Source organism: Solenopsis invicta, chromosome 16 (assembly GCF_016802725.1).
Source record: "Solenopsis invicta isolate M01_SB chromosome 16, UNIL_Sinv_3.0, whole genome shotgun sequence".
In the NCBI taxonomy this organism is placed as follows: Eukaryota; Metazoa; Arthropoda; class Insecta; order Hymenoptera; family Formicidae; genus Solenopsis; species Solenopsis invicta.
This window is the reverse complement of record NC_052679.1, coordinates 16240099-16257355: the sequence shown is the minus strand read 5'-3', so window position 1 is coordinate 16257355 and position 17257 is coordinate 16240099. Positions and strand designations below refer to the sequence as shown.

The 17257-nt window shown below is 31.4% G+C and overlaps 1 protein-coding gene across 20 annotated transcripts; it reads right to left on the bottom strand.

The window, feature by feature from the left end:
* Nucleotides 1-7240: 7240 nt before the first annotated feature.
* Nucleotides 7241-17252, bottom strand: LOC105204764. Of its 20 annotated transcripts, XR_005576458.1 has the most exons (13): nucleotides 16342-16919; nucleotides 15315-15362; nucleotides 13139-13149; nucleotides 12832-13047; nucleotides 12484-12642; nucleotides 12065-12175; nucleotides 10750-11969; nucleotides 10586-10682; nucleotides 10340-10439; nucleotides 10207-10263; nucleotides 9906-9962; nucleotides 9753-9821; nucleotides 9598-9665 (listed from the first exon to the last, which is right to left on the bottom strand). XR_005576458.1 is itself a non-coding variant. In XM_039458237.1 (11 exons), the coding sequence occupies exons 4-11, from the start codon at nucleotides 13031-13033 to the stop codon at nucleotides 8647-8649; spliced, it is 1122 nt and encodes a 373-aa protein (XP_039314171.1). In that variant the 5' UTR covers nucleotides 13034-13047; nucleotides 13139-13173; nucleotides 15315-15362; nucleotides 16932-17213; the 3' UTR covers nucleotides 7241-8646. The 20 variants fall into 20 exon arrangements, 19 of the variants coding, with proteins under 19 accessions (XP_039314171.1, XP_039314174.1, XP_039314166.1 ...); XM_039458237.1 differs by lacking the exons at nucleotides 10207-10263; nucleotides 10340-10439; nucleotides 10586-10682; nucleotides 10750-11969; nucleotides 16342-16919 and adding exons at nucleotides 7241-8777; nucleotides 8870-9029; nucleotides 16932-17213 and having other exon boundaries at nucleotides 9433-9665; nucleotides 13139-13173; XM_039458240.1 differs by lacking the exons at nucleotides 10207-10263; nucleotides 10340-10439; nucleotides 10586-10682; nucleotides 10750-11969 and adding exons at nucleotides 7241-8777; nucleotides 8857-9029 and having other exon boundaries at nucleotides 9433-9665; nucleotides 16342-16921.
* Nucleotides 17253-17257: the final 5 nt, after the last annotated feature.

The window sequence follows — 17257 nt, the reverse complement described above, 5'->3', positions numbered from 1 at the left end:
TATGTCATATTATAGAAGAACGTCTAATAAAAAATATTTCTGAGAACGGTGAAAGTGACAGTTTCATATTAAGATAGACATTGGAACATATTTACAAACGACGGAGAAATTCGAATTATGAAAAATTACTCTATGCTAACACGAAGGTTTACAATACTTTTTTCGAGTAAGTACGTTATATTGCTACGATCATATGGAATATAGTGTCATATTGTGACAAAATATTAGTAATAATATCCAAGATTTTTATGATCTCAAAGAAATTGAAATTACAAGCAGTGTTATGATATTCGTTACGTTGAAGTTAACATAAGTTATGAAAGAAAAACAGAATTAAATATTGTTATTAATTACAAAGATTTTTTGAAAAGAATAGTGATGTATACTTTAACCCTTAAACATATAAGTAGGTCTAAGAAATCCCATATGAAGTTTCAACGTATTCACACGCTTGCTGTGTGAAAACAGAATGAGATAGGAAGTTCGGACCAGAATGTAAAAAAAGTTTGAAATCTCCTCTTTCGATTAACATGGTTGATCAACTTTCTTGGTCAACTAGAATTCGAACGGCACGGTAGCAAAGTTTAGTTAGGGTCAATGCGACCTATATAGTGTGTGAAACTTTTTTGAGAGTAATCTTATGTAAAAAAAACTGGACAAAACACGTTTAAACAGTTCCGTTCGCGTATGTTACTGTTAAAAAGTATTTTTATATAAAGTATGGCATCGCTTGAAACATAGCATCGCTTGAAACACACACAATTTCGACATTCCTTGTATCAAAGAAATGTAAAATCGCAAATGTAAAAAAAACTTACTGGCTTTTCTCTCCAAAATCCTCTTTCTATACAATCAATTGCAATTTCCTCTTTTCCGCTCTTTCTCCTCCATTTCCGTTGCTATCAAAAACGAAGCGTTTTTCGATGTTACAAACAGAAAGCGAACAAGAAGCTGTAAGCACAAAGAAGAACGTTGCTCCCTTTTCCATTACTTCTACATTTTTGATCCAAGTCTTCATCCACTTTTTAAATCTTCCTCGTTCACGACTCGAAGCACTAATGCGCGCGTGTTTCACGTTGATCCGTTGAGCAGAGAGAAACCTGAGAGCGGTCATGCCCGTGGTGGGAATAGACATGGTTAGAGTCCTCTAATCAGAGTCGCGATACGAAACAGCCAGTTTTGATTGGTCCGCCATTTCTTGTCAATTACCGCTTCCATTCAAATACTTATATTTATACTGAAATTCTAGAAAAAAATACCGAGCAAAATATTTATTTATTTACCTATATTTATGTTATTTTTTAATTCAGGTATATAAAAAACAAAAAAATTAATACTTTTAAATGTTTTTAAAATTTATTTAAAAAACATGTAAATATAAAATATATTAAATCTATGACTCAAATGCTATGCATAGCCATAGATTTTGAGTCATAGATTTTACATTGTTTGGCAGTATACTTTTTATAACAAATTTTTAACCTAAATACGGCAAATCTTGTAATCATTTTTGCATATAATTTATGACAATCTAATATGTGGTTTGCTTCAATTTCACAAAACTTTTTAATTAAAAATAATTTATGGTTAACTTTTTTCATGCTATTAAAATAATTATTATAATGACGAAACATTTGTTCAAGTTTTATAAAAAATTGGAACGTTTTAATATTAACGAAAAATAAGGTATTGTTTGAATAACATTTTAATTGAATAATTTTAGTGAATGTATATGACAATGCAGTTTTTGATCCTACCGATTGCAAACAATCATTACATGTTCTGCATGTTTTCTTTATTGATTGAATAATATATCCTGCAATATTATACAAACTATTTAATTCCAAATTTGATAAATACTTTAATACTAATTTTTTATTGAATGATGGTATTTTGTCATTATAGCTCATATTGTTTAAATTAACATTGACGTCTAATTCACATTTCTTTTTCTGCTTTGTTTTGGCCAAATATTTAATAAATCCTGAAAAAAATGTCCTATCACTGTTATCATAACTGGTATTTTTTGTATATCCCATATATAATGCAACAGAAATTAATTTTAAATCATTTGAAAATTGTAGCGGGTATTACATGTTTTTGCCTGATTTGAGAAAATAGATTTTCCATACAATCTTGGGTAAAATGAGAGGTTAAAACAAATTTAAAATTTCTTTTTGTTATAAGAAATTCACTTAAATCAATAATTGACTTTGTGCTAATTATTATACCCCTTTAAACTGGTTTGAATTGGCCTTTACCTATTTCTAATGTAGTAAAAATAGTAATAAATTCATTTAAAAAACCAAAACTTGCATTGTATGCATTTTCATTTTTTGTACCCAGTGCTACACTGCAACATCTTGATGTGACAAGGGTAAACCACTTAAAAATAATTTTTACAAACCACCCAGTTGTAACGTATTCCGGTTGTTTATTTTCATCCGCTAACAATTGTAAAGAACTGCTTACTTCATTAAAAAACATATTTTTAGCCTTATTTACTTTCATTTTATTAAAATTGTTGCAACGTATATTATCTGCACTTAATCTAGATGTTAACAAAAGTTCTGATTTTGAATATTTATTAAATCAATGAAATCTTTTAATTGTACTTGATTCGAAGGTAAATTATCTTTAATTACTATATTATTATGAATTGTAATAATTATTAATTAAGGCCTGTTTAAGGTTTTTGTAAACGTGTGGTGGGTCAGCAATAATAAATAAATACCGACTTTTATCAAATGGATGTACAATATAATTTACAATTGTACTATATCTACCGTTACTTATACCCAATAATTTCCATAATCCTATATTTCCGGGACCCATGTCTGATGTGATAATATTCACGTGGTACCCTATTCCCTCAGCTTTGTTTATGATCTGAAATATTATTTCTTTTAATACATTACTGTTGAATTTATTATATGTAAAATTATGCCTCACCACATGTTTCCACCGATCAAAAATACCAACAAGCATAAAAACTATTGCATGCGTAGCAATACCATTATCATTAGAAAACGTTATGTTACCTATTTCTGATCCAGTTAAAGGATTGTAAGATTTTTTTGATGTAATGGACATTTCATCGAATACTAATCCGCATTCTATGTCATTCTCATTTTTAAGATAAGCTTTCTTATTTTTTAAAAATTCAAACAGAACTTCCGAAATTCCAGGTTCAAACTGAAAATCTTGTAATTTTCGTTGTAATGTTCGTATACTTGGAAGTAGCAGTCCACGACGAAGAAGTGTCATACATCCATTTGCGCCACAAATAAATTTTAATTGCAAAGCATATTCAATTGTTTTGTGTGACCAAACATGATTGTTTCGATTTTTTTTAAAGAAGGCTTTAATTTGACATTCTGTAAATATAGACTTTAAAGCATTTTTATATTTATCATTCTTTTTATTTCTTTATTTTCATAGGCATGTAGATAAAATCTCAAAGCTTTCATTTTTCTTCGCACAATATTTTTCTTTGAACAATATTTATTTGCTGCCTTCGGATAAAATCCTTTAATTTCTTATATCGTTTCTCTTGTTTTTCTTTACATTCAGTTAAACATGAAAGTGAACTTATCGTTGATAATTCACATGCATTATCAATCACCTAAAGGTTATTATTTCGCATTGTAAATGTATGTAAATACGTTATCTTCTTATATTGAATTATTCTAATTATTTTAACCTGGAGTTCCTGTTTTCGCACATTGCCATGTTCATCCAGTTGAATATCGTCGACAGGTTGATATGTTTCAGCAGATCCAGGTATGTTATTAATTGCCTTAAAGTTATGTTATAGTTGTACATACATAATAATGTTATCTTGTTATAAGCTTTATCATTTTAATAATAACCTGGGATTCCTGTTTTTGCACATCGCCAACATGTTCATCCAGTTGAATGTCGTCGACAGGCTGATATGTTTCAGCAGATCCAGATATATTATTAATTACCTAAAATTTATGTTATAGTTGTACATACATGATAATGTTATCTTGTTATAAGCTTTATCATTTTAGTACTAACCTGGAATTCTTGTTTTTGCACTTCTCCAACATGTTCATCCAGTTGAATGTCGTCGACAGATTAATACAATTCAGCAGATTTGATATTTATGTTTATTTTGTTTTCAGTTAATACTTTTGTGACATTATTTTTAACAATTATTTGTTTTTCTTTTTTTAAAAAGGAACCAAATATTGTGGGAATTGCGTTTGGTTTTAATTTTTTCATATCAGTTCATTTCTCCCACATCTCTGCAGCAAAATGTACCTGCATATAATAAAAGAGAAATAATTTATTAAATAATTATGATTGTTTTTTTTTAATATAGATACGATCTTCCAGAAGTTAGAGTAATTAAAATAATATTAATTTGGACATTTTCCAGCACAAGATATTGGATGATACAATGTAATACAGTTAATCGTTCATCCTCGTTATTTGTCAATGATAAATAAAGATGAAATAATTTACTATGTTACACTATTATGTTATCCTGTATCTCTTGCTGACAAGTGTTCTTTGCCATTGCTGATTTTATATTTGAAATATGCACCTAATTTATGAAATGATAACATAAAAGTGCAATAATAAATTATTATAATTTTAATTGAATTATATATTATTTTTTAAATATATTTTTTGTAATAAACTTAACTTAATATTATTTTACCTCGCAAAGTAGTGAATTGTTTGTTGGCGTCCAATTTAATATTCCCATATTTTTCACCCATAAAGCACGACGTTCACTGTTTCTGGAAAACACTTTCATTAAATAGCCTTTGGCCTGTGAGTTACTGTAAAATGAGGCTTAACACCCACCCATTTTTTAATATTCTTTTATTTTTAATATTAACGCATGTTTTTAAGAAAATGATACTCGCTGCTTGACGTGAGAAGGTTAGAGCGCGTGAAGATTAAAAGAGAGGCATCATATATACCTTTCTCTCTCGTGTGATTTTGCCATAACTAGACACCCTACAGTCCCTACAGAGAAAATAACTTCCATGACAGTCTCTTTCTAGAGTCTCTGCTGCTCGTGTCGCGACTCTGATCAAAGGGTCTCTAGCATGGTGGAAGTATTACATGGTGTGTGCAAAATCCGCAAACCACGCCCCTTTTTCGCTTCGGATACCGCTCAGACCCCAGGTGTACCAACTTCAAAAAATTAAATGTTTGATAATATCAGGTTACTACAACTGTTATGATTGCATCTTTGTCCCACTCTGCTATATGTTCGTTGTGTCCTTTTCTCTGAAAGAATTGCAGTTTGTACCGTTTGTAGTACGCGTGATTTCGAAAGACGTACGTAATTCGAGAGATTTTATGTGAAATTTAGTGAAGATGGTGCGTCGGTGCATTGTAAAATAAATAAGAAGCAATACTTAAAAAATGATGAAAGGAGAAAAAATAAAAAAATGAAAAAATTATTTCCGCAACAAAAACATAATTTTTGCAACAAAAAATAAACATAGACCAACTTTTGGTGACTTAGTCAACGATTTGCGAAAATTTTTAAAGAAAGACTGATCCTGCTTCCTTTAGAGTGTTATTATCTCAACAAGACTGCATCGACTTTCGTGGTAGATGAGCAACCTATACAAGTCAAACTTCCACAAAAATTAATTAAAGTTTGTAAAATATCAATTTTACATTTACTCGCGGCATTTTGTGCAGATCGAGTAAAACGATCGCGGCTTTTCAAGCGGAACGATCTTAAGAATTTTATACATTACTCGCGGCATTTTATGCGGATTGAGTAAAAAAATCGCGACTTTTCAAACGGAGCGATCTAGGAAAAGCACTATATATAGTGCAGTTCGCGGCCTTATGGCGGATCAAACTAATTTGGGAGATAATTAACTGAGAATTCTTTAAAATTAAATTTTTGTATTTGTTTTTTCTTTTTATATATTGAAAGAGACCTTCAAAAAGTCATTTTATTGCATTTTATGTAATTTTATTTGAAGCCTTTCCAGTTTAATTTATGTTAATATATGAACAAACTTCTTCAATTATTGTAAAATATTAAAAAATATTACTTACATGCAAATCACACTCTTCCTTCTGTTCGAGGCTCTCGTACGATATTCACGTATGCGATAAAAAAAGATCGAGAGAATACAACATGATGTGCGTGCAACGAAGACAACTATATTCAGTTGTAACAACTTTGTGGAGTTAAATAAGATTGGTACACCTGGGGTCTGAACGGTCAGAAAACAAGCGAGAGGGCAAAGAATTAGAGAGAGATGCTTGCAAACTGCACACACCATGTTACTTCCACCATGGTCTCTAGTCACTATCACCGGCCGAGCATTCTTGACCAATCGCCGTCGTCCTCGAATACCTTTGTTGCCGCACCGACACTTGGCCACATTTTTGTAACCTAGTCATCTGCAGGGTATCCGCGCCCTGTCGATCGAGCGCTTATTTGCGTAGGGCGCGCTCGGGCGAATCGCGCAGACGAACGCACCGGCACTCGCACGACCGCGCTAACCAATCCGGTCACGCTCCGCGACTCCGCGACCGTACGGGCAAATTAGAGACCCTCTGATCAGAGTCTGGACATAAGACGGCAACTTCTGATTGGTCCGCCATTTTTCTTCAACTTGCGCCAGTGTTATGAAATTTATATTGTTATCAAATATAATAAATCATTAAATTTGTTAAAAATGTCTACTTAAATGTAATACTTAACAAATAATATTAAACAATAAAAAAAAAGAAATAGGAAATAAATAACACACACACACACACACACACACACATACACATATATATATACATATATAGAAAAGTACCCAGCAAACACAGATATATAACGATTATACTGCCACTATATAACGAAATGTAACACGCAATATTACACGGATATAACAATTATGTACACGTTAGTTGTAATTTCGCATTCATGGATTATTGCAGTTATATAACATAGATATAAGCGATGTTATATAACATTTATATAGAAGTAATATAATTTAAAGCATTATTGTAATATAACTGCAGTGTAATCGTTATCGTATATTTTATTGTATATTAATTAATTTATAATTTGCCTTTTGTACAAACTAATTTCAGAAAAGGTTTTTAAATTAATTTTAAGCAAAAACAAACTGTTTTATTTGCTTTTGCTCGAAATTAATTTGAAAACCTTTTCTGAAATTAATATGTGCAAAAGACATACGTTTTTGCGTAGGAAAAGAACAAATATAAATATTGAGTAATCATATTTTATTAGATATATTTTGCACTCAAAACATGTAGAAAATATATATTATATTTTTGTACATATATTATATTAATATATAACATTTTTCTTATTTGGTTAATGAACATTTTTGGTTAATCATAGCTTTTTATCACAATACATATTGATCCAGTCAAGGATCATTCAAGGATTCCTCATATATAAAATCTTTGGTATATATCACATATATTCCAAAATCTAAATTTCATATTGGCTGGTGGCTTCCACATTCTTCAATTTAAACAGATCTATTGTTGTTGTATAATTAAATATAGGCTGTAATTGCACATATGTATATGCTATTATAAGCATCAGACATGAATCTGTTTTTGTTGCGGAGTCCACCAGCCAATTCTCTATAAAAAGTAAAACTAGTCAATTGTACAATCTCTGATTTTCAATCACAACTTTGTAAAAAGAAAATCAAATTGCGTTCGTAAAAAAAGAAAAAATTTTACTAGCGGTTTAATGAACATAAGACATTTTGAATACCGACAATGTGATTCAAATTTCAGAATTGTATGACAAATAATATTGATACTTATAATTAACTTATATAACTTATACTATCCCTCACTTTATCATAACGCGTAAAACTAGTCAATTGTACAATCTCTGATTTTCAATCACAACTTTGTAAAAAGAAAATCAAATTGCGTTCGTAAAAAAAGAAAAAATTTTACTAGCGGTTCAATGAACATAAGATATTTTGAACACCGACAATGTGATTCAAATTTCAGAATTATATGACAAGTAATATTGATACTTATAATTATCTTATAATATATAACTTATACTATCCCTCACTTTATCATAACGCGTTTATCGGACTTATACCTGTAGTTTAATAATCTCTTCTGAATCATTTTACGAGCATGCTTGTCTAGTGGACATCAAAAGGAGATGTATTCGTGTTCCTCTAGAAGATTTATAGGCTAGTGCGGACTCTATTCCTAAAAGGAACAGTTCCAGCACCCACTGGTCAAAGCTGGATCAAGGACATCGACCAATGCGGACTTTGTCCTCGACAGAGGACAGTCCCAGCACCCACTGGTCCAAACGAGGAGTGCTGGCACTATCTCCTTGTAGAAATATTCCGCACAACAAACAAACAATGCCGATTGTTCAATCATTTCAAAAACAAAAAAAGATCGAAACGCCGTGCGCTCGGAGTGAAAATCGAGTTTCAAATGCATTTCAGTGATACAAGCGGAAACGCGATACGACGCGAGTCAGCTATTCGAATTTCTCTTTAAAATATCAGACATTGTTTATGAATTAAACACGTTGACTATCAATGATAGTCGATGATCGGCTTACTCTCCGAGCATGGATTGACGCTACCGCACCACTTGATCTCCTTCAACGGCTCCTTAAGTTTTGTTCTCCTTATCCTTCTCTTTTTTTTCTCTTATCTTACGCTGTTTTGCGAAGCGGATCCATTCAGCCGCTATGTTATCAAATTCGGATTCTGTGAGCGTCATATGGTGCGAAGTAATATGTCCTAAAAACAAAAATAAAAATATGAGCAATATAAATAGATATTACAAAAAATATATTCTTAATGTATAGGATTTACCAACATTTCTTACATACGTCTTATCATTTTTATGAAATGTAAATTGTCCAGCTGGAAATTTTTTCGTACACCCTTCCAAGAGCAGTTTACAGCACACTCGTTGGTAAAAATCTTTTTTAGAATACGATGTATATTATCCCTCGGATTATTTCCTCCGATTTTTAATAAAAATTGTTTCTGTAAAAAATAGAATTCCAAATTTGGCGTATTAATAATAATATATAAAGATTTAAAATAGATAATAGTAACTTCACAATATGAAGTAGTTACAAATCTATCAGTATTGTGGAAAAGTAGCAACAATTAAAAGTTATAATATATTATATATATATTCTTTAATTAATAAGAAAAATATTGCGTATCTGTATTATGTTTGGATCGTAGAATAACATATAAAATAATAGATAGAATCAACTCATTTTTATCTTTTTATTAATTTATAAAAGAGTCAGAAATGTTTTAGAAAAAAGAAAGCATCACACTTTTGCAGTTGTAATAATATAATAATTGCATCTATAAATTTAGTGGAAGTTTTAATAAAACGCATTTATAAAATAAAGAAATAAATGTATAAACTTACAAATTGCGTCACTGCTTCGTTTGAAGTTTTTAATAAAGAATCAAATTCTTTCATATTATTTATTGTGGCCAACGGTAATAATTCCACAATCAAACTGTCATCACTATCCAATGGTTTTAATCTAATGGGTGTAATGCTTTTGATAACATTTTCTAGTTTTATTTGTCGTTGTTTTATGTCCTTGAGAGTTAAATTTGATGCTGCTTGCATTTGTAAGAGTCGCTGTAGGCAGCCTGCAACATCATCAACAATATTCCATTTATATAAAAGTACTTAAAACGAGTGCTACATAAAATATAAATAGTGCAAGAATTATTTACGTTTTATATGAGAAATATCGTCATTCTTCTGCTGTAGAGCTTGTTGAGCACGCAATGGAGACACAAAATCTGAAATATTTCAATAAATTTATTATATCCAGTAATTATATACATTTACAAGTAATTAATCTTTCTTATAAATATATGTCGTACTTATTACGGGTACATCTTGCCAAGTTTCCTTAAATCCTGAAGATTGATTGTCTTGTTCTGAAAATGTATACATCAATATTTTATTTTTAGTTTTTTAATACATATATTGCTTGTAAATAGTAAGAAATAAAAAGTTTTAATTATGCATGTGTACATGAACGCATCCCAGTGAAAACAACGTGGTAAAAATGATGTCAAAGTGACATGAAATTGATGAGGAGTATGATGTGAAAATGAGTTATCAAAATGAAGACATGCTTCTGTACCACGTGTCACAATTTCGAATCACGAAACATTTCACCTTTTATTAGCTATCAATAAGTGCCAAATGTCTCAGAAAACTCCGGATCCCAAAAACCTTTAAAAAGATTATATTTATTGCACATATGTATATGTATGATCTAAAAGAATGATAATAAAATAAACTATTACACCTTCTGGTGTCTTTGGTCGCTCAAATCTGTCCCGATGTCGCGAGCATTGATTCTTTCGCTTTTGCAATTCTTCTTTAGACAATTTCAAAGTCTGATAATACTAAAAATCAAATATCATGAATTACTTTTTTATGAAAATATTTATATTTATTTATTTATATTTATTTTTTGATTTATATTTATAATCATTTATATTTATTTATTTATTCATATCTCATAACTATATTGTTATTAATATTGCATTACTTCTCTGCATTCCCAGCAATCCGAGCCTTTTAATTTTGCTCTATCAGCTTTACATCGCATGTTAAGCTGCTTTGAAACGTCCTTTCTTTTTGACCTTCTGTAAATAACGTTTTTATTAAATATAAAAGCAACTTACATTAACACAATTATTAAATGATATTTACACATTAAACTTTCCCAATATCGTTTTTTTTCTTGTGGCTTGTTTTCTGTGTCATCCAAATTGAAATTATTTATTTTATTCGTTAATGGTTGATCTTCATTTTGGACTTTAATAAATTTTTTAATTTGAATATCGGTCTTCTTATGCACTTTTATTGGTGAAAGATAACTTATGTTAACTTTATCTTTTAATGGATTAACATTTTCCATTTGCGTAGAAATATGTTTAGGCGAAGGATATAATGAAAAATCTAAACGTTTTACAGGAATTTTCCTCTTCAATTTCAAACACTGTTTAACTTTAGATGCAACACTTCTTTGGATAGGACTAGCTTCTATCACTTCATCTTCATCGGTTTCAGTAGTGTTGTTGACTAGTGTTGTATCACTATTTTTAGCAACAGTTGCATTTGCATTATTCTTGACTGAATGAAATGCAAGTCGAGATGTCTTCCTTAAATATCGTCTACAGTCTAGCATTGATGGACTTTTATTTTCGTCGGTATTTTTGTACAAAGATTCATTTGCATCTGATGCAATTTCCGTATCGGAAGCAAATTCTAATAATGGGCTACTATTGCTTTCTTGTATATTACCGTTATTTAACTGTGATATCGTTTCATCCTTTGTTTTTTTACGAGGTGTATTAACTATAATTTAGAGTAAAAAATTGCTACGAAATCACATATACATATATATATAATGATTAAGAGATAAATTAAAATATTTTCAACGTAGATTAGTATTAATGAATTTACACATAAAACGGTTAAATGACGGTTTTGACATCATTTTGAGTACGCTGTTTTGATTGGGATATACGCATAACACACACAAAATGTACGTAATATTGATAATATATCTTGTGACGTTGGAATTTCAATGTTATTATGTTCCTCGTTAGTAGATTCATCGTTATTATAGTCGTCGCTATTATATTCATCGTTATTATGTTCATCGTTATTAGATTCATCGTTATTGTATTCATCGTTATTATAGTCGTCGCTATTATATTCATCGTTATATTCTACATCAGAAGGTTCGCGGTCATCAAACAACAATGGTGACTTATTCCTACAGACAATAGTGCTCGTATTGGCGTTTCTATCCCCTTGTGACATTTTATTACGTTCATCGTTTGATCCTTTATTAAATGATTTCGAGCTCTCAGGATGTGATAGTGGTTTAGCAACACCAGTGTTGTTCGTTTTGAGTCGTTTTGCTACAAAAAATTAAAACATAAATTATATGTATAAATTATATGACACACATGTATATAATTTATTACATATAATTAATGTTATATTGATAACATACCTTGTTGTGACGTTGTAACTTGTCTATATTCGCGGTTTGCTCCTTTTTCAGATAAGCCAAAATTTTCAGGGCACGATGGTGGCCTAGAAGTAACAATGTCGACTTGTTTTTCTGCAAAAATTAATACATTTCATATAACTGCGTTACAAATAAAAATAAAAACATAATGAGTACTACTAACAATTTAAATTAATATTTTTAGTTACAATAAGTTATTATTCAGCACAAATGGTATACATATTTAGCTTAGCATAAATGGTATACAAATACACGAATCGCGAAAACGCACATAATGTAGCGACAGCCTAACGAGATCAGGACATTGACAAATACTTGTGCAGTATTTAAAACAAAGACAAAAACATTTATAATGTAAACGTGATATGTAGTAAAGATATATTATTGATACAAATACGTACTTTTTACATACTTTCGAGGTTTGTTTGTTGAGCACTCTTCTGCGTCACTACTGAAACGATTATATGGAACATGTGGCCTTTGTCCTCTTCCTAACCCGTCTTCATCGGTCGTCTGATATTGTGAATCTGCTGCATGTTTTCGTGCTGATTCAAGAGATGCTAAAGAATAAAAGAAAAAGTCTGTATAATGACACACATATAAAATCGAGAGACACAATATGATAAATATAGCGCGAGACAACCCCGTATATCTATACGCGAACCGGCCACTCACGAGGACTACCTAAGGAACTTATTAATAACGACTGAACCGATCAAGTTCTAAGTATTAGGCTCCACTATACTTACTGCACAATTTTACGACGTTTATTTTATAAGTGGCCCATGTTTTATAATCCGGACTTTCACAGTTTGCAATCATCTGCGGACAGTTTGATGTTCTAGGCGGCCACCAGCACTGCGAGTCATCTTCTTTAAGCCATGTTATTGGTATTTCTGAATATGTTTGGTCTGCGGGGAACTGTACAACCGCATAATTGTAATTCGACATTCTTGCCTTGCGATCTGTAAAAAGGATTATAATATTTACATTAATATACATAACATCCACCCAAAATTAAGGTTTTACTAAACACTTTTACACCGAAATACCAACCTTTTGATAACCTTCAGAATCCAAGATATCAAAATCTGCACGGTATTTAACATAGAAAACGAAAGTTCAAATTAAAGTACAAAATTGTTACGAAGTTATAACATTAAAACATATTACAATAAACTTGTACTGCACCTAATCATTAGTAAGAGGAAGCGGTATTGTAACATAAGAATCAACTTCATCAAGATATTTCACTTTAAAACATTTCATTTGTATTCGTGTTACTGGAATTGTTATAATGTCAAATGTAGTAGTGTTTGATAATAGAAATATGCCAAGCTTTCTCGAATCGCACGGTGCAGTAAAAAACGATTTTGGATTTATAAAACGTTTTACACGGGTACATAACACCCGATTTTGTTGAAATATATCAAAAATAAAAACCACCGAGTTATCATCGAGAAAAGCACAATTGTCACTTTTATTTATTCCAATCTTGAAACATTTAAATTGTAAATAAGAAATGTCCTTATTATCTGATTGATGTTTATAAACTACAATTGGATATTGCGTGTGATTGAGCGGCTGGATTGGTACTTGTAATTCTTCAAAGATTCGATTTGATAATTCTTGTAATGGTTTTCCAGATTGATGTAACTTCTTTTTAATTTTTTGCATATGATTTTCAAATTTAAAGCAGCTAAAATTGTCTAAACAACCAAAAGTTTTTACATTGTTGGCAAGATGAACGAGATTATGAACATTGTATGACAAATATTCATTACCATAAATATTTCCATAATTGGAAACAAACCATACTAATAGAGAATTTGCATAAGCATTAAATGATATACATAATTGCGGATCGCTTAATATCCTTATAGCAACACTAAGAGAGACAAAATGATCGTAAAGTATCGGTCGCATTATTGATTTCATAATAACAATTAGAGTATACGTTAAGAATTGACGAAACTCTGTAGCTTTCCATCTGTCCAGATCATGTAAACTTCTTGGTTTTCTGGCAAATTCAGATGGAATACAGGACTTAATCGCAATTAGATAATTCGAAACTGAATTTACACCTTCTGCTGACAATCTAATATTTTTGTTGCCTTTAACCCATAATTGCAGCAATCTTTTCATGACACCTAAACAAACTAAATGCATATAATCCAGTGGAATTTGTAAAACCATATCAATTAATAATTTTTCTAATATAGAATTACCTATGTGATGTTCAATGTGAATTCGATTTCTAAATGTTTCGTTTGTACGTAAAGTACAATCAATTTCAGGAAAAATGACTCTATTGTTGAAAAAATCGCCTTCTTGTACACATCTAAAACATGAAAAATATCCAGTATGACTTTTGGTATATTTAATAAATGATCTAGCCGGAGCGTCACATACTATTGCATTAATAACAACCGTATATGTTTCATTGCAAACAGTTGTACCACGTTGAGAAAGTTCAATAAATTCATTTACAAAATCAGAAAGAAATTCATTAGCATCACTAGGCTTGCGCATACCATGATATACTCCAATTATGAAAGGCACTGTATAAACATCAATTTCCTCAATGGATGCCATAATAGGCCAAAATTGGCTGCCAGAACTCTTGGACATTGGCAAACCGTCTACATTTACATTTAATTTTATTTCTTTTGCTTTCAAAAATTTGTGACATATTTTTATGGATTGCTCCAGAGCAAAATAAAGGCCAAAGTGTATATAGTGACCATTATCTGTAACTTTAAAATTTACAGACGCATTTCGTGGGGTTTGAAGTAAAAGTCTAACATCACTAGCTAATTCTACATGACCGTGTTTTCTTAGAATCAGAAGTAATTTGTTAGCACTGTTATGTGAAATATTATCTTCTATTATTAATCTGTGTAAATCTGTTCGTAAAGTCGTTTCATCCATACAATCTGTGACATCTTCCAATGTCACGGGAGTGTCATTTTGTGATTCAATATGTTCTTCATATTCGCTTTCTACATGAGACTGTGATTCTAATGCATTTAATCCGTTTAGATCTGTCGGCAATGTATCATTTCTATAAGATATACAACCAATATTTACTGCTTCATCTACCGATTCATCTACCGCTTCATCTACTGCTTCAAGTGCTATGTTCCGAATAATTGATTGCAACAAAGGAGGATCTTCATGACAATGTAATTGATAATTTATTAACTGCTCCTTTCGTCTCCTAGATAAATACCGTATATCCTTTGGCATGATGCAGTTGTGGTCACTCACAGATAAAATGCTAAACAAATATTACATTACGTTCAAAAAAAAGAAAAAAACAGTTTAAAATAATTATAATGTTTAAATTCATAATTTTTCAATTTAAGATTAAAGAATCACACAATTACTATCAATTTCATAGTATAATAAAATTATTTAAAAATTACTTTTAACAAGTTATATTGTATAGACAGCATTAATCATACAAAAATTATAAGAATCATATATAATAATACATGTCGCTCGTATTTTCATAAACGTTAGTAACAAAAGAACGGGCCAATAACGAGCAATAAATAAGGTTGTTTAAATTACATCTATTTTCATATTACAAGTAATGATTATAAAAACTATACGAATTTTGACGCAGATATACGATGGATAGGCAAATACAATACAAAGATCTTCGTCACGAACAACGAATACTAGCATGCATTTATGAGATAAGGAAATAATAGTTGCGACAATATTATAAAAACGCTTTTTCGACTCGATGTGAAACTTTGACTCCGTAGTTAATTTATGTATTTATAATTAGAGCGGCAGAAGAAGGCCTATAGTGAAGCAGAAACTAGTTCCGCGTTACTTATTTACTTGTAATATGAAAATAGATGTAATTTGAACAACCTTATTTATTGCTCGTTATTGGCCCGTTCTCTTGTTACTAACGTTTATAAGAATCATATTTCATATTATTTTTAAGCACTTTTTACTGTTTATACATGTATAAATTTTATATTTATACATGTATAAATAATAAAAAATGCTTAAAAATAATATGAAATATGATTCTTATAATTTTTATAATATATACATATAATTTATGTAAAGCTTCTTTTATGTGTGCATATATACACACATAAAAGAAGCTTTACATAAGTTATATATATAATTATACATATATAAATAATTTAAAATGTTTAAAAATATTATTATCACCAAATTATATGTGCAATAATGTGCACAACGTGTTCTAATCTATAATAACGAATACATACCTTTAAGTTATCTAGCTCTCGTACGAGAGCGAATCAAAGCCACGTCCTCGACTCTCTTGCCGGCGTCGCGTCCTTTCACGAGCGACGGGACGTTGCGCGCACGAGACACCCGCGAACACGGTTCACGATCACGATCTCCCACGGACGAGCGCGGGTCTTTACCTTTAAGTTATCTAGCTCTCGTACGAGAGCGAATCAAAGCCACGTCCTCGACTCTTTTGCCGGCGTCGCGTCCTTTCACGAGCGACGAGACGTTGCGCGCACGAGACACCCGCGAACGTGATACACACGATCTTCCACGGACGGGCGCGGTCTTCTAAACGTCGCGATCACGTCGCACGATCGTGACACGATGGCACTAGCGGGAGCTGTGGAAGCAGAAAGAGATTTAGGGCCGGTCTACAATCAGTCGGAGGATATTTTCCGTTTCAGGCATGATGCGCATAATGCATCGTTTATCCTTGTTTATTAACACTCGATGAATAACAAGGATAAACGATGCATTATGCGCATCGTGCGTGAAACGGAAAGTACCTCTGTATTATAAATATGTGCACAACGTGTTCTAACCTATAATAGCGAATACATACCTTTAAGTTATCTAGCTCTCGTACGAGAGCGAATCAAAGCCACGTCCTCGACTCTTTTGCCGGCGTCGCGTCCTTTCACGAGCGACGGGACGTTGCGCGCACGAGACACCCGCGAACACGGTTCACGATCACGATCTCCCACGGACGAGCGCGGGTCTTCAATCAGTAATCGTGGCACGAATATAATAGCACTAGCGGAAGCGGAAATAAGAAACCGCGAACTTGCGCGCGCCGCTATGGCGCATGCTATCGAAGTTATATAATTCCGGCGGTAATTGAAATTATGTTATATAATATTTATATAATATCAACGTAACCGTTGTTGT